At 43.7% G+C, this 22,795-nt stretch overlaps 4 protein-coding genes across 5 annotated transcripts; 2 read left to right on the forward strand and 2 right to left on the reverse strand.

The window, feature by feature from the left end:
- Window positions 1–163: 163 nt before the first annotated feature.
- Window positions 164–6,712, reverse strand: YIPF1 (Yip1 domain family member 1). 2 transcript variants are annotated; one of them, XM_068406616.1, is made up of 10 exons: window positions 6,675–6,712; window positions 6,445–6,519; window positions 5,589–5,752; window positions 4,855–4,935; window positions 4,655–4,742; window positions 4,414–4,530; window positions 3,176–3,342; window positions 2,400–2,582; window positions 1,400–1,494; window positions 164–415 (listed from the first exon to the last, which is right to left on the reverse strand). In XM_068406616.1, the coding sequence occupies exons 2-9, from the start codon at window positions 6,473–6,475 to the stop codon at window positions 1,405–1,407; spliced, it is 921 nt and encodes a 306-aa protein (XP_068262717.1). In that variant the 5' UTR covers window positions 6,476–6,519; window positions 6,675–6,712; the 3' UTR covers window positions 164–415; window positions 1,400–1,404. The 2 variants fall into 2 exon arrangements, with proteins under 2 accessions (XP_068262717.1, XP_068262718.1); XM_068406617.1 differs by lacking the exon at window positions 4,414–4,530 and having other exon boundaries at window positions 6,445–6,710.
- A 961-nt stretch (window positions 6,713–7,673) lies between these two features.
- DIO1 (iodothyronine deiodinase 1) lies at window positions 7,674–11,642 on the forward strand. The gene is made up of 4 exons (XM_068406905.1): window positions 7,674–8,004; window positions 9,561–9,704; window positions 10,901–11,100; window positions 11,577–11,642. Exons 1-4 carry the CDS (start codon window positions 7,674–7,676, stop codon window positions 11,640–11,642), a joined length of 741 nt encoding a protein of 246 aa, XP_068263006.1.
- An 815-nt stretch (window positions 11,643–12,457) lies between these two features.
- Window positions 12,458–15,361, reverse strand: IFT25 (intraflagellar transport 25). The gene is made up of 5 exons (XM_068406855.1): window positions 15,226–15,361; window positions 14,703–14,809; window positions 13,946–14,014; window positions 13,348–13,391; window positions 12,458–12,856 (listed from the first exon to the last, which is right to left on the reverse strand). The coding sequence occupies exons 1-5, from the start codon at window positions 15,321–15,323 to the stop codon at window positions 12,749–12,751; spliced, it is 426 nt and encodes a 141-aa protein (XP_068262956.1). The 5' UTR covers window positions 15,324–15,361; the 3' UTR covers window positions 12,458–12,748.
- Window positions 15,362–15,747: 386 nt separating this feature from the next.
- Window positions 15,748–22,795, forward strand: LRRC42 (leucine rich repeat containing 42). The gene is made up of 8 exons (XM_068406750.1): window positions 15,748–15,841; window positions 16,707–17,194; window positions 19,647–19,778; window positions 20,837–20,955; window positions 21,379–21,467; window positions 21,552–21,665; window positions 21,819–21,903; window positions 22,306–22,795. The coding sequence occupies exons 2-8, from the start codon at window positions 16,713–16,715 to the stop codon at window positions 22,560–22,562; spliced, it is 1,278 nt and encodes a 425-aa protein (XP_068262851.1). The 5' UTR covers window positions 15,748–15,841; window positions 16,707–16,712; the 3' UTR covers window positions 22,563–22,795.

Here is a 22,795-nt window from a genome sequence, read left to right on the forward strand (position 1 = left end):
CTGGGGGGCTGCACAGGCACAGCTCAGGGGGGTTCAACTGTAACACGGCAAAATCCTGTCTCCCCTCTGCCCCACCTTCACACCCCTTATCCAACAGCTTCGAGGAGCATTAGATCATTAACAAAATAAGCAATCACCTTCAGAACACTTTATTCAGAGGCAAAATAGCACACTGAGTGCAGACAGAATTTAAAAAAAAAAAGAAAAACTGCTGTACAGGATTAAGATCAACAGTTTACTCTCCTTCTGGAACCAGTCAGTCTCCAGTGAGCACAGATACGTCTGTAAGTCCATGGGACATCACTCTCCTTCCTTTCACAAAAAACAGCCCCTGTTCTTGCACTTTCCATGCTCTTCAGTGAAAAAATAATCTAAAATAAAATTACTGTACAGATGGAGAAACAGGCATTGTAATCTGAAAGAGACAAATAACTCATAAATATTACAGCTCCTCACAGGCACCAGAGGACACAATAAGGCACATATTTACATCTAAATACTAAAATTCATTACTATCATATTGAATCTTAACAGGCACTTGGGATGAGAAATTGATTTTGCAGGAGGAAAGCTTCTAAAAATGATCTGCATGATTAGACTATGTCACAGCTGGTATCTTTTATGATCATTTTTGCTAGGCATATTTGGCTATATTTTTTTTTTTTTAAATCTAATATAGCTTCTAGGCAGTAAATACTCCAGTCTCCATAAAACACACTTGTGGCTGGTGTACTTGCAGGGGCCTGGCCTCTGCAGGTCTATTAGCCTTTTTCCTGTACCCGCTCCACATCTCGCCTCTCCAACAGAATTCAAGTGTCATCTGCCGCTGGCAGCACTCCCAGCTACCAGGAAGCAAACAAACCCTCCAACCATCCCACACAAGGAATGTGGGGACAGACAGCTCAGGCTCTGAGTCAGCCCTGCTCCTGTACGTGGATGTCCCTGTACGCAGCTGCTGCTCTGAAACACATTGTCACAAACATCACAGGGCAAAATATCCAATTTACTTTTAACATTAAAGGAAAATAGGAGTATAATAGTTTATTGCTTAAGTTTTACTTGTGCAGTACAAATTCTAACAAACACTTTTGGGCTTCTGTAAGGGATTGAGGGGAAAAAAAAAAAAAAATCTTTGAAATGACCTATAGGACTGAGTAATTATTTAAATGTGTGTTTCTTTGTCAAGAGTAAACCTCAAAGAAACGGAAGATAACATGTCTTTGTTCCTCAGTCTTTTACGTTTTATGGCTATAGTTAAAAATTACAACTGGAGGAAAACTTAATAAATGGTATTTATATACAGGCATCATTTGGTAAAATTGGTCTGTTAAACCCTTTTGGGGAAAAGTTTCAAGACATCTGTGATGATTACAGAAGAAACTTGAGATTGGATTCTTACCTTATTTACTGACTCTTTGTTATTACTGTTGTTCCATTGTGAGCAGGGGTAATAGGTACAGGAAAATCCACTTCAGGGGCATCAAAAAAGTATGCCTGCATCATTATAGAGGAGAAAGGCTGTTTAGAGAGAAACAAACAGTTCTGCCTCATCCCAGCTCCTTCTTTCCACACCCACCGTTCACAAGGTACAAACACAGCAATGAAATGGCAAATTTGGATCTTTTCTGTTTTTATCAGATTAGAAACGGTCAACTAAAATGGTGCTCTGAAGTGTACTTTTAAATATAACAGCTAGCAGCTAAGGCCTTTCAAAAGACCTGTACTGGAAAGGACTGGATTGCAGGTGTTCATTTGACTGTTTGCTGTTCTAACTGGTGAAGCTCCAGGCAGTCTCTGGTCACAGGAGCCCCGCTACCTACTCTGGAAGATGGGGGCAAGGGGAACAGAACTGGAGCCTGGGTGATCTCATTCTACCTACTGCAACAAAGTGACAAAAACCACCACTCATCACTATCTATTTCAGTAGCATTAGGGTCTTCTGTTTTCATAACGCTGGTATTTTACTACGTTCTAACAAGTTTATGTTTTCATACATAAAACTCACAAGCACACACTACATATTGAACATTTAATAATTTTAAAGGACTAAGTATAGTACTCATTGGAATAAGCTGCAACTGGATACAATAAAGATTAACGCTTTGCTGATACTATGATGAATTCCAGATAAATTTAAGACTATTCTGTGAGGGATTTTGTGCTAAAGACATATTCATTATTGAGTTTGTTACTGGCACTGTCAAAGTCAGATTGGCATCAATATTTGCTACGTTTGAAATAACTGGAGATTTTACTTTGGAGGTTTTCCAGAAGTACTATTTCTTTCTTTATTAAAAAAATATTTTTCAGCAACCAGCCAACTCCCCCTTCCCTGCACTGTAACATGTCACCAGTCCCAGGAAATAACGGATTAGAGAAAAGGAAAGGCAGCATTGTACCAAACAGCCTACAGCCAGCAGGGCATGAAGCAGAACAATGGTCCCCACGGTCGCCAGTGCGATCCTCCGGTTGTCATCTCGGACAGCGGGCCAGAAGGTCATCACCAAAACAGACCCCGAAAGGCACAGGGAGAACATCATCAGCACCCAGCGCACCACCTTCTGCGGAATGATCCATAAAATCTATAAAGGGCAGTAAAATGATTGTTAAAGAGACTGTGTGAAACAGGGATTCATTTATTAATCCGTTGTACTGTGACATTTCATCACTTCCAGCCAATCTGTGCAATTCTTCCCTCAAACAACAGCAATTGCAGACATGACAAGAGCATGTCCCCTGAGTTACGGCGCTCCCTCCAAGGCCTGCCCCTTGCCAGAGCGGCCCAGGATGGTTCCTGCTAGGGGAACTTGTCCTCGGAGCTTGCCCACCAGCATTGCCACCCTGCACACTGATGTCTGTACCCTGGGGACACACACATCCCGATTCCTGCAGTTGCCTCTGGCTGCCTGCCAGCCTCACCAGCAGCACCCCGATTGGATTTGCTGCCTCTGGGGAAGTGACCTGTCCTGGGCTTTTCCAGGACCCACGAAACATCTTTACACTCAACAAGCTTCAACAAAAAGCTTTATTGTAGCCAAGAAAAAGAAGCAAGTGATTTGCCCCGTCCCCAAGATTTTGGCTAATATGAACAAAATTATAAGAAACAGCAAATTTTCTAACCCAGGACCTTTTTACAGGGCATGTAATAGAGGTGCCCTCTTTACGCCATACGTACCGCTGTGGGAATGTAAATGAAGAGGGAGTAGCCATATACACACACTATCTCCAGGAACGAGTAGGAGACAATGTTCATAACTTTACTGTTCCTCCACATCAGGAATCCCCAGAGAGCAAGGGGCACAAGCCAAGCGTACGCATAAATCGTTGTTGCTGCTATGGACACTGGAAATATGAGAAAAGGTTTAATGCTCTACTTAGAATACCAGCCAGAATCAAACACATAGAAGCATTTAGCCTGAAAACTAGAAAGCTACCTTTGAAGTTACTTTCAAAATATAAAGTTTATTAATAATTCAAACTGAGAACTTTGCATTTACATCCAATTTACACCCACTACTTTGCCAGCACTTCAAGTTAGTTTAAAAGTAAAGACTCCAGAAAATATTCTCTTGATATTTTGCAATTTCTTTCTTACACCTGTGTACAAAATGCTGTCGGTTTCAGCGGGAAAGGAAGAGCCACAGAGGAAACAAAAACTTGGTTAAAAATAAAAATTCAGCTATTAACAGCTACTGAAAAAAGAGAATACAACACAGACATGCTAAAAAAAAAATTGAAAGAGAACACAGACACAAGTGTCAAATCTGAAATTATTCAAGTGACTGCATTCCCAAATGGCAGCTTTCTTCCAAGTACGCTGTGGATTTTGGAAACAAACAGAAGCCACGTTCCTCTGCAGGGACAGCAGTCTCCTTCAAACTGCAAGGACAGGCATAGACAATTGTCTCCTCACTCCAAGTTTTTGGGGCACATATCAGTTGAGCATCTTTTGCTTATTTTTGAGTTTGCCAGAAGGCAACAACTCCCAGCCCTCGGCAGGTGAGAAGAGCAATCCTCTAATTCAGCCATGTTCTGTCTGAGGCCTGCAGGCTCCTAGGAGGCTGCAGATCCAGAAAGGCACCTACCAAAGCACCACAGTGGCCACTGCTGGCCTTTCACTCGCTGTACAAGGGGGCACTCACTACGGCTAGAAAAATAACTGCTCTAATTACTCCTGCCTGCTCTACTAAAACCCTGTAACGACTTTATGCTCTGGAGGAGTTGAGTTTTGCCAGTTACAGCCCACTTTAAGTATTTGTTTCGCACCTCTAAAAATTTAAATAAAGTGAACAAAAGACTCTGCTAAATCAAAGCTGTGACCTGGTTTTGTATTACTTCATTAGCCCACAGAAAAAAACAAAACAAAAAAAAAACAAACCCACAAACTCAGGACTGTATTGACTACTTACAAACCTTTTCTGAACTCGGGCACATAGTGGTACGTTGGCTTGCCCAGATGGATGAAGAAATTAGAGAGATTGCCACTAACAGCAATGGTGAAGACAAGTGTGGCACATATCCAAAAGGGACCTTAAAAGGAAACAAACCAGTGGAATAACAACTCCTCTGCCCTCTTTTTAAAGTTAGCAAGGAAGAAGGAATATAAACTCGAAACATTTAGCGCAGAAGAGAACTTCTCACACCTCGTACCTACCATAAAGGTCAGGATTGCTGCGAATATACAGCCTTACAAAGTTCTTCCCTGGTACTGGGAAAACAGAACCTTTGATTCTGTCCAGGACCTATAAAAACATACAGATTTGTCTGACTGAAGATGCAAAATGGAAAAAACCTCAGTATCTAGATAAAGCATACTAGCCCAGCAATAGCCCTCCTCTGGAGTGGAGTATTAACCTGGTACGTGTCCACATCGAAGAACATCTGGTAGTACTCAAATGTCCAGAAAGGGGCACTTTTCTTCTGTCCTGCAAGCAGCTGTATGGGGAGGAACGGCAACATGAAAAGCATTACAAGCGTGCAATTTATGTATTACTAGTTCATTTTCACAATAATTATTATTTCCATACACAGACAGACAACAAACAACAGGGTGGTGCTTACTATGAATTATTTAATGCTTTCCCTTTCACCCTCCAATATTTGTTAGCAGCAGCTGGTCTCTTATCTCCCTGCAAACAGAATAGTGGCCTGAGGTTCTAAGGAGCAGCCAGATACTACCTGCCACCACATCATTTATAACACATGCCTTCATCAGTATCAGGTCTTCAGACAAGCCCTGGCCGTTTCAAAGTTTCCTGCTCTCCTGCCAGACTCTCCAACCCCACAGCAGAACCAAGAGAAACAAGCACAGTGCTGGATTTTCAGCTGCTGCTCCACTCATCTCCTGGCGTATTTTCTTAGCTTAAATCACGACCATTTCAATTCAGTTTCCTAGGCTGCAAACCACAACAGCTGAAGAACCAATGCACATTTGCTTCTGCCAACTCTGCTATCAAGAAAGTAGCCTATGACAGAGAAGAAGCAGAGTTTTAAGTCACCCAGCATGAATCCCTGGTGTCCTCTAGAAATATCTCCATGTTGCCAGCACCTTTTTGCTGATGGAGGCACTGTAGGTGTAAGAGCATTACCTCTGTTTTATCGGAGTCATCGGTCCCCAGTAATTCATCATCTTCTTCTCTCCCTGGCTCCTGCAGACGGCCACGCTGATTCTTGGGGATTTCAGCTGGCTCGTCGATGCTTATTGTGGTAGCATCAGGATTGGCTGCAAGCAAGTTAGCTGCATCGTCAAATTCTGCAAATAAGTACATTACAGGACAGGTGATGATCAAGCTACCAGAATTTTTGTTCTCATGGCTCAAAAAACTACATTGAGACCCCTACACAGCCCAAGAAAGGATACATCACTAGTTTAGGCATGTCAAACACGATCTGTTTCTCAAAGCCCAAACTGACATGGATCAAGCTGAACATTTATTTAGTTAGCAAAGCAGCAGGCCTTCTTCCCTGCTAACCTGCCTGGGGTGATAAACTAGTACCGCTGAAGCCTGCCGCTCCTCCCGCGATCAGCCCCAACCTGAGTCCGCAGGTCTCTGCAAGGGCAGGGGGAAGCTGCCTTTCTGAAGGGACTGTAGAAATGAGTAATTTTAATCCTCTCCAAAAATTAGGTTTCTCAGAACAGAGTTTATTTATCAATAAATATGCTTAAGCAAGTCGGAAGCTACAGTCCACTCCGAATTACATAGCGCTCTGCCCGTGTTCAGCTTTCACCTCCCGTCACAACGGATTTCAGCCAACACAGGTAACGCTTGTCAGCTCACCGAGAGCACAACCTTCTCTCGGAAAACTGGAGAGATTCCTGACGCTACCGGCGAAACTTCACGGAGGCTTTTACCCAGAGGAACCCAAAGCAAAGCTCAGCAGCGCTTACAAGCCTCTAACAAGCGTCAGACCGCTCCATCAGCCGGGCCCCAGCCTCCCGCTTACCTTGGAACTTGAGGTCATCCACAGCCGCCATCCACTCGCCTGGCCGAGGAGCAGCTCCCCGAGGCCTCGACCCCCCTGAAAGACAGGCGGCAGCGCTGACCCGTGGGCGCCGGCCCCTTCCCTCCGCGCCAGCCCGCGCTGCCCCAGGCCGCCCGTGCCACCCCACGGCACGCTGAGCCACCGCTGTCACCCCACCCAGAGTGCGGGACCGACCGGGGAAGGCCCCTCACCTCCGGGCTCCGCAGCCCAACCACTACCGGCAATGGCCGCTCCGCTCCCTTAAAGGGACAGCAGGCGCTGCGCGCCGACAGCCAATCAGCAGCTCCGCCGCCCTCCTCTCCTCCCCCGCCCCTCTGGGACGACAGCAACACACCCGCGACGCTCCTTGCGCCGGCCAATCAGAGGCCACGCCGTGCTTCCTCTTCCGCCTCCGCCCGCCCCCTTAAAGAGCCCGCGGCGCCCCGAGGCTGCGCCGCCCCGGAGCCCTGACCCCTGCTGGGCGGGTGTGACAGGAACGGGGCCCCGGGTGCTGTATTTATGCATGTTACATACGTATATTCACACACATATAGATTATACCTATATCTTTATATATGCTATTATAAGTGCGTATTATGTATTTTGATAATTTATATTTTTATATACCGTATGTATTGGGGTATATATATTTTTGGTGTACCCTTCCAGCCCCAAAGTGACAGATACCGAAGCACAGAAGGAGGCAGAGCTGTAGGAACAGGACGCTGTTTGCACAGCGCACGCAAAATGCAAGCGGCTGCATCGATCCAAGACCCTGAGCATCAACGTCGATGGTCCCGGCGAGCTCCGAGCGCTGCAGCCGCGGGGCCTGAACGCGTAACCGCTGGCAGGATCAGCTCCTCGGGTGCTGCTCACGTAGATCTTACTTTTAGTCAGTGGTTCTGGGGAAACATCCTGATTCAGCCCCTCTCATTAGCAAAAGACACAACATATTTGTGAATAAGCCTTATAACTGTGCTGTTCGCACTAAAAATCTACCGTCACTGTAATTAACGCCTTTGGTGTAGACGGAGATAGCGCAGCTGACAGGGTCCTCGCTCGCACAGATGCTGAAGTCCACGGAGAGGTGATGGCATGCAAGGCAAGGCAGAAATTCGGCCAAACACGTGAATGTTTTCCCTCGCCCTCTACCTTTGCCCCCGCTGCCATGCTGTGTTCCTGTCAGAAGCAGCCAGACCTCCTCCACCACGATGTTCGGCATCAGGGTATTCCTACAAAAAATCCTGATTCTTCTGCATGTTACTGCGTGCGTTGTTGTTGGCAAAACACTGCTGGTACTGTTCCCTAATGCCGTGAAAAGATACCTCCTAAAACAAGGCGAAAAGAGTGGAATGTATAAGAATCCAAAATTTGGCTATGAAAACTGGGGTCCGACTTTTTTCAGCTTCAAGTATTTGCTCTTTGTGCTGAAGGTGAAGTGGAAGAGGCTGGAGGATGAAGCCTATGAGGGACATCCTGCTCCCAACACGCCGGTGGTGACTTCCAGTGGGGAAGTTCGTCACCTCTTTGATTTCCTGCAAGGTCAGTAAATCAGGTGGGTAGGTGGGTTTGGTTTGCTAAGACGATAAATGAGGAGAAGAGGCTGCTGAGGGGACAGGGACAGGCGGCTGGCATGAGGGTGCACGACATGGCAGACCAGACTATCAGCATTCACTTGATGGGAAAGATGCAGCTCGTTCACTCCAGCGATCTGCCTCTTGATTTTCAAAAATAACCTCTTTATCATCCTGGCTACGATATCCCTTCACGCCAGCAAGCTTATCAACCTCTTGCAAAAGCTGGCTCTGCCTGGAAATACCTCTTCACTGAAAGCCAAGATAATTTATTTTAGGGAGAGAAGACCCAGAATCGGAACAGTGTGCAGTGATTCACGACTGTTGGCTGTTGTTCCCTGTACGTACAGAACGTCCCACACCAGCTCCCTCGGCCAGCCTAACGCCTAGAAAGCACACGGTGTTTTTTTATAGGTTCAAAGTAGCTAGAAATAAAGCAGAAGAAAAAGAAGTTGCATTGTGCTTTGTCCGCTGCCTCCCACTGAGATCTCTGTAGAAGGTGGAATTAATCATTAAGCTGCAGCCTCAATCCCATGGGAGGGATTACATCCTTCTCTGACTCTGCTTTTCTAATTATATGTATATTTTTATGTAGAAAATAGGATGCAAATTTGGAAAAGAGATACACAATATCTGCAGGAAAGTACCCCCTTTAGATTCTTTAGGATGTGGGTCTATGCTAGCAGCAGTTTTTTCAAGAGAAGCCCAGATCTTGAACAGATTTCGGATAATTTAGCATAATCATCGACTAAAAGAGGTGCTTAAAAATCCCGCAAGTACTCTTAAATCAAGGCCTTGCAAACAGTTGCTAACACTGGTGGGCAAAAGTGTCTGTGTTAATTTGTAAGCAACTGCACCAACACTTTTGCCGGTGGCTTGTGTAACATCAGTTTAATAAATAATAATATATAACCAGAGTTCTGTTTGGGCAGGAAATTGCAGAAATACATTGAAAGCACGGAAGCCTGTGATGCGTGACTGAAAAGTGCAGCTTCCACTCAGCTCAGCCAATAGGTTCATTAAAAGGCATTAAGAAATCCCTGAGCCACTGTCCTTTGAAAAAAACCTTGCAGATGATCACCTTTAGTATTTTTCAAGTTCCTTCATGTTAAGGATCTCGGAGAGGCTGTGATATCCATTTTAGATCAGTTCCCTATCCCAAAATGTTGGTAACTTGAGAATCGTCTCTCGTGATGAGGATGCGAGAGAAGCTGTGGGACGGCGCGGTGCCTCCCGCCTTTACTGGGGTTTACAAAGGAAAGGGTCCCCCTCAATTACGCTCACTGCTGGATCCAGCCCAGTTCAGAGCCAGGCTAGGGAAAAGAAAGCACCTTTATGCCTGTTTTGCATAGATGCAGATGTTCTGCTGCTCATCTGAATGTCCTAAGAAAGTTTATGGGGTAAGTGACTTACCTACTTGCTGCCCAGGAAATTCTGCGGTGGACGGTCAATTCAGTGCATTAATTTAATTCTGTCCTTCCTCCCACCACTGATTTAACCACAAACTGTCCCCTTTTATTCCAGGTAACCGACCTTTAATCCTGAATTTTGGAAGTTGCACCTGACCTTCATTTATGTTAAAATTTGATGAGTTCAACAAGCTCATCAAAGATTTCAGCTCTATAGCTGATTTCCTTATCATCTACATTGAAGAAGCTCACGCAGTAGGTACAGTACAAACATCGCAGTAATGCCCACCAAAACTTCAGACACGTTATCATTCCCTTTAGGAAGAAAAGTATGTCAGCAAAGGAGGGGACTGCAAACGGGAAGGAAATCTTCCTCAAATCAAAACTGGCAACACCAGATTTAGGCACCAGTTTGTGTCCCTATTCTCCAAAGATTTAACTCACACATCTGACTTTACACCGAGGTACTCCTGCTGAAGGCACTCATCTCTGCGAAGGTGAAGCACATAGTTAGATCTTTACAAAACTTCCTCTCAGTGTTAGTACAGCTCCTCTTGGAAGGGGAAAAAAAAAAAGCATTTCATAGAACAAAGGTTTAGTGTACTACACCAGCATGTTACGTGTTTCAAAAAAAAAAAATAATTTTTAACACGTCTGAACAGCATGCAGACCCTAATTTGAAAAATTTAGCAAACTATACACACTCTTTTATCTACACTGGACTCTAAGTAACACATTGGCATTGATTTTATCCCAGGGTTATGGTGGTTTTCTAAAACATAACATTTACAGTTTTCATGTTTTCTAACAATACGCCACTTTCAGTAGTTGAGAAACAGGTAGTAACTAAATCATCAAAACCTTTTACTAGTTTCTACTTTACTCAGAAGAGTCGTGTGCAAATGTGTGTTTGCATATTTCTGAAAAAGGAAGGTGTGCCCCGGCTCAAATGTTTCACTTCTCACATCTGAAATTCTGTTTTACAGGCTTCCTGAGTAGAATCAAGCAGAATGACCAGCACTGTCATTGCGACTGTGCTAAATGAGTGGCTATCAGCTCATAGCACTACTTACCCTTTTAAAATCCCCTCTGTGCCAATAATTTTGACAAACCTTACCCAAATCGGATATATGTCCCCCACCTGATATCTTTCTAGGGTTGATTTATGTGGGAACACTTCAGCTGAAAGACCTCAAATATTTCTGAATCCAGGGCAAGGGGAAAACACAGTTTGCCCAAATTAAAATAAAAAAAAAAATCTTGGGACCATTTATTTGAAAAGCTCTAGTGCTCTCACACTCTGAAGGGCGGGTTTCATTTCATGGCATGTTTTGGTGTTAGGAGTAAATTGCAGTATTCTTTTAACACACTTTTGGGATATGACACACAGTACATCTTCACCCTTAACAGCTACTCAAAGTGTTCCTTGCTAAATCCCTTTCTCATTTGTTTCAGACGGATGGGCTTTTAAAAACAATGTTGTTATTAAAAATCACAGAAGCCTTGAAGATCGAAAAATTGCAGCACAATTTCTTCAGAAAAATAATCCTTTATGTCCAGTGGTTTTAGACACTATGGAAAACCTGAGCAGTTCAAAATACGCTGCATTGCCAGAACGACTGTACCTACTTCAAGGAGGGAAGGTCATCTATAAGGTAAAAAATACCAATAATAATGAGCACAATATACAGGTATTTTTAAATTTAAAAATAATTTGAGAATGCTTTACATTTAAGTGTCAGTATTCTGTTTGAGAGCTAAAAATTTCACAGTTCACTGTAACTGTGGAGAGAAAAGGACTTGCACCAAAACCAGTCTGGCCCTTTATAATGTACATATTTGATGTACACCTCAGTCTTGCTCAAATATTTATCTTTTGGCTCATTAGGAAACTTAGGTACATTGAAGCTGTGAGATCCAGGAACGCTTTCCAGCTCCAGGATCCAGACGTTGGCCCTGTCCCAGTGACACAGCAGGGTGTAACCTGTGCATACACCATCTCCCACAGGATGGCTGCCATGCAAAGGAAGCCCAAGAACACCTGCCCACAGCTCTGGTGCAGCTGGTGTGCTCTGAAGGACTTCTGCTTTGTCTACCTGAGCATCACTGTATCATTTTATTGCCTTTGCAGGGAGGAGTGGGGCCTTACAATTATCAACCCCATGAAATACGCGCCATCCTGGAAAAACTGAAATAGAAGAAGAAGAGGACCTCAGAGTAAAAGACTACTCGATAAAAAAACCTCAAGGAAAAGTTTTCAGACATAAAAAAAAATAATTAAAAATAACAAGAGACAAGAAGAAAAAGAATAATGTATGTGCATCTAAAGAACATCTGTAATGTGGTTCATTATGTGTTTGTCTAGAGGTTTTCAAGTCTCATCACTACAACCCCAACTACTGCACTGCAGTATCTTACTACGCTTATCCCACACGCAGTAATGAACAGTAGTTGGGTCCATGGAGCTGTCAGGACTGGATACCAGCATTTACATCTGTAAGGAGTATCATGCAGGATGAACTTCAGGGATGGTGACATTTGCAAAAGTCGACTGGCATGCAAAACCTATTAAGATTCTCTTTCTCTTGTATACCTACAATTTTCCTAAATGTTCACTTTCACTGACTTCAGAAGGCTTCCGAGTAAGACAATCTCTACCAACATTTGTTTCTATTAATATTTGTGATGACAGTCATAGCATAAAGCACAGACGGCTGTGACCTGATTGTAGAAAATATTTACAGAAACAAGGGATTGATCTGCAATTATTAAAAATCTATCAGAGCACTTCATACAGCTTCAGGTTATTTCCCTCCCCGCCCTGCCCCTCTCCCTCCCAGCTTATTTCTAAGTATTAGCAGACGTTTATATTCATCCTATTAATCTTGAACAGTTTGAGTTGACAAGGAAGTTACCAATTTAAGAACTTTTGAAGGACTTGACAGTAGGAATACCTCCCATTTAAACATTTCACACCTTTTTTTCTATTTAACTCAGAGTGCAAGGGAAACATTTTACAGGAAATTGAGTTTTAATTCATATATTAAGAAAGCCTGATGTAAACATACTAATCTAAATGGACTCAGTTGTGTTTAGGGTAACAGTCTAGGTTATAAAACTAGAAAGCTGTTACTACAATTAGCAGGAGTACTGCATTACATACATTAAACCAGTACATACTATATCCATACCTTCAAAAAACAGTTTAATACAAGGTTTTAATAATAAATATTCTCCACGCTACAGATATAATAATATAACTTCTTTATAAAAAAAAAAAATACATACAAAATTAAGCTGGACTTAAGTGTTTGCTGCTGTGCCCTCTGCCATCACCCGGTGCACTGATACAAAGTGATCAAAGGCAGATTTGATGATGAAACGCAAGTAAGTGGCTTGGAAATCAGGAAGCTGTAGAAGGAAAATAAAATGTTATTGCGTTCTCTGTAGTAACATAACTATCAAACAACATTTGCAGAAGTTTGTTAGACAGAAGGATCTAGATATTTCTGTGTGTGTTTTCAAATTACACCTAAATCAAGCTCTTTTAATACATTCAGCCAGCTTCAGAGCTTCTGTAGATGACAGCAATTCAAAAAAGTCCCATCCCTCCCAAATGCTGCAGCCTTACAGGCAACAATCGAGAGAGGAAAGATTGCCACACTTCTGGAAAGAGCTCTTTCACATAGTTACGAGTAGAAGGCAGGTGCTATTTCATATCATAATCTACAAAGGAGCAGCAGGGAAGTGCAATTTCATACCATGATCTACAAATTCCTATATCTAATGTCAATTTAACAATCATTATAAATAAAGATGTTTTGTTTTTTCATGGTTTCTCCCTAGTTAGTCTAAACATCCCATTTCATGAACCACTACTGATGTACACTGTAAATACTCACTGGAAATTCTTCCATTTGAAGCTGTCCTTCTGTGTGTTGCAAATCTAGAAAATATATTGTAAAGCAGATAATGAATAATAATGTGCAACACTGAAAAGTTTTCACTGGACTTCAGAGTTCAAGAGAGTTTAAGGACCAAGAACTTACACTGCATATAGAAATTGTCCTTTTTTTATAAGGTGATTTAAGAGAACAAATACTTTTTGCAATATCCCAGTGTATGTATATCCCACTCATTACACTGTTTTATAAAATGTCACCCAAGAGGCATTAAAAAAAACAAACCCAACCACCAAACAACGCAGGAAATGGCACTCTGTTGTACTATGTAAGTCTGCTTTTAACTTTTGAAACATAAAAGTGAGTGCACAAGTAGTCCTTTTAGCCCTTATACAGCATTTTACACCTCCAAACTTCTACAGAGACCAGCAGTGTTCATAAATGTCATTGAAATGTGACTATTACATTAATGTCTAATAAAATAATCATCAAGCCACACTTGACTACTCAACAAATAGACATGGGGTTAAAATGACTCACTGAAAAAGATCAACTTTATTCCCACAAAATCCCCACTGCTTCAGATTCAGAATCTTACCTTTTTCAATGCACTGTTCAAAACCTACTGGGTCTTTAGAGACGCTTCTTTCAATCCTTAAAGTCCGCACTAAAATATATGTACATTTAAAATATCAACACAAATTCTGATTCTTTATTGATAATGATATTTATTCAATCACTTCTCATCTACAAAGGACTTTAAAAGCATTAACTATTCCATTCTTCCTCTAACTTATGGGGCAGGACTATAATATAACAGCCGTCTTCATGTTCCAGGTTGGGCAATGACAAGTTTTCATGTCATATGTGTAGCCTTTGTTAATGGCGAGGCTCCTGTCTTCATTCTCTGACCTCGTAACGATCCTTTCTGGTTTAGAATTCACACTTTCCTTCACATTATTTAAAAAAGACTAAGAGAGTTCTGTCCTACAAAATTATAAAAATCAATATTCAAAATAAATCATTAAAACGGTAAGTACAGTAGTCCTGTCCATTAAATTAGATCAGCCATCACTGTGTGACAGTTAATTACAAGCTCAATACAAGGTGGTGTAAGAACAAAATAAGTGCAGGTGGGGTAGATTTTCTCTCTTTTTTCTGATTTATTTATGAAAAACTTTGGACCTGATGGACAATCACTTTGTTAAGCTAAATGAAGCTTTATGAATTAAATTAAGCTTTACGCATCTGTTAGACGTGACTACTTACAGAACATGACACTACTGTGAGGATTTACAGAGGCACAGACATTTTAACACAGTACATGTTACATATTGCAATACATGAAGTCTTACCCAAATAACACTGGATTGCGACTTTGCTGATTTTTACACATTTAGGAAAACCAATAATGAATTCCTGGGGGAACATGCCTGTCGTCATCCAAAATGTTTCTGAACTTCTGTGGAGAGAACAGGACAAAACCCTCACCTGCGGCTTTCCATCTATAACCATCCTAAAGAAATTTATCACAAAAAAAAACCCATGAAAAGCTGCAAAGCCATTTTTAATTGGGGTATTTTAAGCAAACCCCTGTATGACAATGGGGAAGCTCTCTGGAAGCATTAATACTTTAACGTTCAGGCTCTGTACCCGAGCAGTACCACAGGAGGAGTCACGAATGGGAGGGGGTCCCAGAAAGGAGTTAAATTATGTGGCAACTCGAGCGGGAAGGCAAAGGACAGGGCCTGGCGGTGACGGGCTGCGGTTACGGCAGCACCGGGAGGCATCTCCGGGGGAGCGGCCGCCGCGGAGGCGCCGCTTCCCGCCGCGGCCCGACACCCGCCGCGGCCCCTCAGCGCCCCGCGCCCTCCTCACCCGTCCGCCATGTTCTCGGCGGGGTGCTCCTCGTCGCTGGAGGTGGCCAGGACGATGGCAGCCCCCGCCGAGCTCAGGCACCAGTCGGCGGCCCTCATCGCCGCGCGGCGGCCGGCAGCGGAGCGGCGGGCAGGGGAGGGCCGGGCCCGCCGCTACCAGGCAACGGCGGCGGCCCCGCGCCACCCGCGGGAGCTGCGCGGTGCCTCCCGGGGCCCGGCGGGACCCGCCGCCTCACACTAAGCGCCTCACAGGCGCGGGGCAGCGGGAGCCCCTCACGGCCCCGGCGTCCCCCTCCCCGGCTCCCCGCCGGTGCCGTGGCCTCCCGGGAGCCTCACGCCCCGAGCCCCGCGGTCGGACGGCAGCACGGCTGCCGCTGGTGGTGGGAGGTTTGGGAGCGGGTAGCTCGCCCCGCACAAAGGCAAACGCGAAGGCGGCCGGGCAGCACCCACCGCCCCTCAGCCCCGCTCCCGGCATGCGCAGCGCTGCCCCGGCCCCGGCCCGGTCCCCGCCCCCGGCGCGGCTCCGCCCGCCACCCGCGGGCGTTGCGGGATGGGCGGCGGGAGCGACGAGCCGCGGCCCGGCTGACGGCACGTCGGGGTGGCCCCTCCCGGGGCAGGTAGGTGGGGGCCGGGTCGGCGGCCCCGGCGGGGCGCGGGTCGCTCCTCTCCCTGCCCCACGCCTCCCGGCCGGGGTAGGGCCGGATCCCTTCACAGACCCCTCGGGCAGGGCCCGAGCCCCTCTCCCGCCCCCTCAGAGCTGGACCCGATCCCCTCGGCCCCCCTCCCCCGGGCAGCGCCCGATCCCTTCAGCATCCCCTTCCCCCCCTCAGGCGGGGCCCGATCCCTTCCTGCCCCACAGGACCTGAGCACCCAACCCCTCAGAGCAGGAGCTGACGGGACCCCATCCCTCCTCTGCCCCCCGCCATGGCAGGGTCTGTGCCCTCCTGCTCCCCCGCCAGGACCCCTGCTCGCAAACCAGAGCCCCCCGGCACCAGCCGGGCTGGGGAAGGCGCACCAGGAGCCTGCCCACCCTCCCAGGGAGGGAGATCCAGCAGGCTCTGCTGCCCTGCTGCAGTCAGCCATTTGCCCTCCTCCTCCTCCCCCCACCTGCAGCAGCGCCAGGCCAAGCTGTGGGGGCCGCTTCCCACACAGTCCCCAGACCCCCTCTTGCTGCCCGCGCCTGTGCAGGGCTGGGATCCAGCCCCAGGCCACTGACCGGCACCAGGCAGAGTGCTGGGGTCCTGCCAGAGCAAAGGCTCTTCACCTCTGCCAGCCCTGGGTTCAGTTCCCACTTCACTGGTGATTGCGGTTTGATGGCAGACAGCACACAGCCCTGTTCCACGCAGCCTGGCCTTCCTTGCGCTGCAGGGTTACGTGGCTGTGCTCGGGGCATTGAGGAGAGCTGCCAGGGTTTGGGGTCTTTCCTGGGTAGTGTTTTCCTCTGTGGCTCTTCTTTACCTGTCTACGGTTTGTTTTTTGCAGAACTGGATGAGGGGAATGTCTTACTGTCTCCACTCAGAAAGCCATTTGGATACTGGGCCAATATATGTGCGTGAAAATGGGAAGCTGCACGTGGTAAATCAGGGTGCAGGCAGCATACAGAATGTCTCTCCCAAAACAAGACCTTTTAGGCTGTTTTCCAGAGGATTTTCGGTGGAGCTTTGTATGAACAGGGAGGACGATAGGGCAAGGAGGCAGAGGACTGATCATTTCATCTTCACGTACACTAAGGAGGGGAACCTCCGGTACTCGGCCAAGTCTCTCTTCAGCCTAGTGCTGGGTTACATTTCTGACAATGTTGATCACATTGACTCGTTGATTGGTTTCCCAGAGCAGATTGCTGAAAAGCTCTTTTCAGCTGCAGAAGCAAGACAAAAGTTCACAGAACCAGTAACGGGACTGAGAGCTCTACAGAAGTTTACTGAAGCTTATGGCAATTTGGTGCTATGTTCGTTGTGCTTGCGGAATAGGTAAGTGTGTTCAGTAACAAGTATTGTTGTCTGCTGGTGCTTTTTGATACCACGCTTAAAGTTTCCCTTAAATTATTTTCTCTCAAAATCTCTTGGGCCTTATGACACCACCTAATTTTAATGAAATGACCTGAGCCTTGTCTCTCTCTTCTGCTTGCTTCCTTTTGTCCCATTCCCATTTTGTCCCAAGTAACAAGCGATAGGACAAGAGGAAATGGCCTCAAGTTGTGCCAGGGGAGGTTTAGATTGGATATTAGGAAAAAAATCTTTACCGAAAGGGTTGTCAAACATCGGAAAAGGCTGCCCAGGGAAGTGGTGGAGTCACCATCCTTGGAGGTATTTAAAAGCCATGTAGATGTGTTGCTTAGGGGCATGGTTTAGTGGTGGACTTGGCAGTGGCAGGTTAATGGTTGGACTTGATGATCTTAAAGGTCTTTTCCAACCAAATTGATTCTGTAATTCTATGATTCTCTGATTGCCTTCCTACAAGTGCAGCCACTGGTTTCATCCTAAGATACAAATCATAATACAGGTAACAGACTACAGCCATGTTAACTAACAGAATTTTATGTGAAGGATTAAACCTGCAACTATTTTTTAACAACAATCAGCAATTCCGTAACAATCTGTGTGTTTAGTGCCTTCTCAGGTATTTCATGGGATGTTTTTGTAGTTGCTGTTTATAAGCATTTTAACACACTGTACAGATAAAATACACCCTTGCAAACTGGGTTTATTTACTATAAGCTTCCTATCCCGTTTAATTTTGGGGGCTCAGAAGAAGATACAGTCCTGTAGGCAAGTTACAGGCTTTGAAGTCAAGCAGGTTTTATCTTAGTTTATTGTGGTTCCCATCCCCATATTGAACGTGCTTTAACGAGGTTCTGGTGAGAGTCCAGCACCAGTTTTTCCATCTTCTCAATGTCCACGTTGTCTTTCACTAAAAGAGAGCCTTACCAAGCTTAGAACTGGATTATGTTTTTAAAGCCTTGCTCTGAAGGCTCAGTAGCTTTAAAGTACTGAAGTCTTTCCCAGTAATATAACCAGTCTATCTTTCATCTGTACAGTTGAAAAAGGGATGGTTTATCCCGTTTAAAATCAAAGTACAGGCATATTCATCTGAAGTGCCAAGGGTATTTTGAGCACAGTAAGAATGTTTGAGCAGAGGTCAATTATCCCTTGTTTTATCCTTTAAACCTACTCCCTTTTTATCTCTAGTACGGATACTTTTTATGGGCTTAATTCAGAAATGAAGTTACCTCTGGCATCTTTCTCTATTACAGAAAGCTGAGTTAAGTATAGAGTCTTTGAAATCCAGGAAGTAAGATATGAAAGCATTTTCTGATTAATGTTATTTCTAAGAGAGCACACTCTTCACAACCCCCTGAGCTAGTAGTACCTCTCAAGAATTGTCTTGCACTCTGACTATATGTACTGCCTTCCGCATAGCTGAATTGCATGGCAAAGGGATTTGGTGAGGTACTTTGATAGGCATACTTGCAGTGGGAGGATATTCAGGTTCCCTTATTTGCATGGGCAAAGAGATGTTCCTTGAGGGATCAAATTAGTAAGCTCCCCTCATTTCAGCAGTGAAGATGCCGACCTCGAGGTTTGTCTTGCCATGGGGAATATAAGGTAAATTCAGGAGAGCTTAGTGAATTTGGGGCTTGTCTTGCCATGGGCACAATAAGAAGTAAATGCAGGGGAGATTGGTGAGGCAGTGACTGCTACGTGCTTATTACTGCATATTCGTGCATGCTGTTCTTTAGTGGTTTGTTCCCATCTCTGAACCTCCTACTGAATAGTTCCAGCACAGATGTTTGCATGGCTGCAGAGTGAATCACATCGGGGAACCAACACAGCTAAAATAATAACCCACTGAGTAACTACTGCCCAGGGTTTAGTCACAGCTCTAGTTGGAGTCCTGCAGGTGGCCTGTAGGACTTTTATCTCTAGTGAAGTGTTTTAATTGTGTGTACATAAAAAGTAAGATTTTGCCATTTGACAAGCTATCCTGATAACATTTGAAGTAGATTTTAAACCTGGATGAACGTGGGTTTGTCTGCACACTTCCTAGATACTGAGGAAGAGCTGTTTGTGAAGTTGATTTATGGTAAACTGGAATATATATTTTGCATTATTCTGAAATAATACAATAATAATCTGCAAAGAAGTCCCTAATTGCGATGTTTGCAAGTTGAAGTCTTAATTGTTAGTCCTATATTTTGAATCAAAGCAAAACCATGACATTTGTTGAAGAAGACTGGGAACTCTGGTGCGTTGTGTGCAGACTGCACATAAAAAGGTACTTAGGACAGCTGGCTAATTTCTGTCAGTTTTCACATAGGTACTTACAAGAAATGACTGCGTTATGCTTGTGACACTTGAGGATATAGGACCTTCCTTATGTGCCTGAACACTGATAGCTTTTTGTTTTTTTTTCTCTTTCCAGATACCTGGTTATCTCTGAAAAGCTAGAAGAAATTAAGTCTTTCCGGGAATTGACGTGTTTGGATCTCTCCTGTTGTAAGCTTGGAGATGAACATGAACTGCTGGAACACCTCACCAAAGAGGCTCTGTCTAGGTACCAGTTTCTTGTCACATAGCTAAAAGTAGCCGTTTCTTTTCCTATCACTAAGCAGTTCAAAGAATCAGGCTGTGACTTTAAAGGAAACTTGCACATGTGTAAGTTTGAAGATTTTGGTTGTTCATAAAACCCATTCTTAGGTAAACAAAATACAGAATTTATTCTACGCAAAGCACATGATCTAAAGCACATACTGAATCATAAAAGGTCCTACAAATGTGCAAGATACTTTACTGTCTCATGGTTTTGAAATCAACTTTTCCATTGGCCAGGTAAAAACTGTATCGTAAGCATTTGGAACAGTTTTACACTTTTGTTTCCTTTTTTTAAGAGGGAACTTTATCAGCCAAATTTTTAACCAGATGAAGATTTCTGCAAGCAGTACATTGACTATTTAGTTAATTAACATTTCAAAAAATAAATTTTGTGATTTTGTTATTGATACTAAAGATTGAAAAGTAGAAAATTTGGGAAATCAATAGGTAGGATGACTGCTAATTAGGGGATATTACGTTACTATAAGATTTTGGTGCGTTTTGCATCAAGGTTTTGTCTTGAAGCACTTTGGAGAATGTTTTAAAGTTACGTTTTTCCCTGTGTTTTGTTCACCTGCATTACAAAACCTCATTGCTTATTTAAAGTCATTGCTGTATCTCTTACCAAATCTGTCCTCTCCCATTTTGCCATGCATTTTTCTCTTTTTAGTTTTGAATGGAGTTGAGATTGGCAGCCTTGGTTTAAATAACTTCAGTGTATAAAGAACCTTATTGTCTCTGTTAGTAAATGCAGGTGCTCTAGGATCGGTTTGTCACTGGAGCTCTGGGAATAGTTGGTCAAGTAAGCGCTTCTGTTGAGCTGGCAGAGGCAATATAAAGATATTTGTTAGTCCTACTAACCCAGGCTTCTTTCTTGCTACTTTTTACTAACGTTAACAAAGGAGTAGACTGAAAGGTTGGCATAGGAAGAGCCCGGACTCTTGACGTAGAATTTTAGGACATTTTGCAAAACTGTTTAAATAATGAGTATAAACTATGCGTTTGTATCTCTCCTCCCAGTGTAAAACGGCTTCTCCTGAAAGACAACTCTTTATCAGATGCAGGTCTGCGCCGAATGACAGCACCAGTACGAGTGTTGAAAAAGGGACTCGAGAATCTTTTGGTATTAGACTTGTCTTGTAAGTACTTCATGGCTTAATATTAGAAGCAAACTCTATCCTTTCTGATGAAAAATTTCTCCTTCTTAATGTTGAAGGAATACCATGAATTTGATTATTCCCATGAGCCAAGTACTCAACCCCAAATTTCACCAACTTTCCAGAAGGCACAGGTCATACCTGTAGTCTCAGCCACTTGCTACTTACATAAATATTTTTAATAGTTTGAGAATTGGAATTAGTATTGTAAATATTTGTATTTTGATCATTAGAAGGAAAAAGTCGGTTTTGACTCACTTTCAAAACATGAAGTATACTAAAAAAAAAAAAAAAAGGCCCAAACCCCCTTGTTCCAACATTAGCTTTTGGAACAAATAGTTTCTTGGTATTCTGATCATCTTTCTCGACATCTTCCAACTTAGTTAACTTTACTTGACCTTACAGGTAACCCTAAAATCACAGATGTGGGAATTGGATACCTTCTTTCTTTCAAGAAATTGAATTGTTTGGACATTTCTGGGACAGGTCTTAAGGTAAAAGAGCATCTGTCTAAGTTTACTGGACAAGTGTCATCAAATGTTCTTCCCCTCTGACTACTTTATTTCCCTTTTCACTAGGACGTTGATGCCGTCATTAAGCGGATCCAAATGCAGATAGGCCTGGTTCACTCAAAAGTGCCTCTGAAAGAATTTGATCATAGTAACTGCAAAACAGAGGGATGGGCAGAGCAGGTATGGGGGTTTAAGTCTGGTTTACTCTCTATAAATTGTCCTTATGGAGTATTAAATCACCGAATAGGAAAGAATAAGGGATAGAGTTGTTTCCAATGATATTTCTGTAAATTTTACAAGAAATGTTTTTAACTCCTTCAAATGTCATTTCAGACAGTGTTGCAGTGGGAGCAGGCAGTTATGGAGGCCATCAAGCCACAAGACAACTTGAGATCCAGAACAGCAGCTCTGCGCTTCTGTACGTAACTGCATAGAGACCACACAGTTTATTTGTTTTCTTTTCTACAAGGAGTATTTTCATCTTTTTTTTTTTTTTACAGTACAAATAGCATCTCAGGTGTGCAATTTCAGCCATTTTTGTGACTGCATTACAATGTGTTTGAGTTTTTTCATTTGTTAGACCACTGGATAACTCTTAAAATACAGCACGGCAGCATGCTTAGGGCAACATACAATAACTTAGTTTTCTCCTTAAAATTCTGAGCCCAAAATATAAATGTGATTTTTCCCTATGCACATTTCAGCAAAGCGGTCAGTATTCCAGGCTGGCTTGGCCAAAACAATCTACAACAAAAGCATGCATTTTACGCATAATTCTGTTTTTCCTAAAATCTAAACTTGATTTTTTTTTTTCCTGTAGATGGCAAGACACACAGAATAGAGGAAGTAGTCAAATGCAAGTTGGTGGAGGCAGAAACAAAAGCATCTGGAAACTTGCAGTTTTATAAGGAAAAAGCTCAAAATTGCCATTTGCCTTTGAAAAAGGAGGTTGCAGGCAGCCATGAAGTAAAGAACAATAAAAAAAGAGCTTTGGCTGAACAAGAGAGAGAAAGGACTTCCAAACAGAAGCATCTGTGCCTCACTGTGGAGGACTGGGACTTGTTAAATACCTACTGAAGTCAGAAAGAAGTGGGTCTTTTGTTTGTTGTTTTCTTGCTGATGACAGAATTCAGACATATTGAGAGGGAGTAACAAAGGAGACCAGTATTGTTAAATCTGGTTGCTGTGATATGCTTGTGGGTTAACCTACACTTGGGGAGGGATAGAGTCAAGGAGAAGGTTGATGATACTACTGTATATTTTCAATACGTAATAATTTTTTCAAATAAAGTTTTTGTTGGTATCCTTAA

Source organism: Nyctibius grandis, chromosome 8, assembly GCF_013368605.1.
Source record: "Nyctibius grandis isolate bNycGra1 chromosome 8, bNycGra1.pri, whole genome shotgun sequence".
In the NCBI taxonomy this organism is placed as follows: domain Eukaryota; kingdom Metazoa; phylum Chordata; class Aves; order Nyctibiiformes; family Nyctibiidae; genus Nyctibius; species Nyctibius grandis.

Excerpts from the sequence above, each read along its gene's own strand:
- IFT25 (XM_068406855.1), bottom strand. The coding sequence starts at position 15,323 with ATGAGGGCCGCCGACTGGTGCCTGAGCTCGGCGGGGGCTGCCATCGTC. Across the intron at positions 14,810-15,225 it reads GCCGAGAACATGGCGGACGG|AAGTTCAGAAACATTTTGGA; the intron begins GTGAGGAGGGCG and ends TTCTCTCCACAG. Across the intron at positions 13,392-13,945 it reads TGAACAGTGCATTGAAAAAG|ATTTGCAACACACAGAAGGA; the intron begins GTAAGATTCTGA and ends TATATTTTCTAG.
- LRRC42 (XM_068406750.1), top strand. The coding sequence starts at position 16,713 with ATGAGGGGAATGTCTTACTGTCTCCACTCAGAAAGCCATTTGGATACT. Across the intron at positions 21,468-21,551 it reads TTTCTGGGACAGGTCTTAAG|GACGTTGATGCCGTCATTAA; the intron begins GTAAAAGAGCAT and ends CCTTTTCACTAG. Across the intron at positions 21,904-22,305 it reads AACAGCAGCTCTGCGCTTCT|ATGGCAAGACACACAGAATA; the intron begins GTACGTAACTGC and ends TTTTTCCTGTAG.
- YIPF1 (XM_068406616.1), bottom strand. The coding sequence starts at position 6,475 with ATGGCGGCTGTGGATGACCTCAAGTTCCAAG. Across the intron at positions 5,753-6,444 it reads GGATGACCTCAAGTTCCAAG|AATTTGACGATGCAGCTAAC; the intron begins GTAAGCGGGAGG and ends ACTTATTTGCAG. Across the intron at positions 4,531-4,654 it reads CAGCAATCCTGACCTTTATG|GTCCCTTTTGGATATGTGCC; the intron begins GTAGGTACGAGG and ends TTTCCTTTTAAG.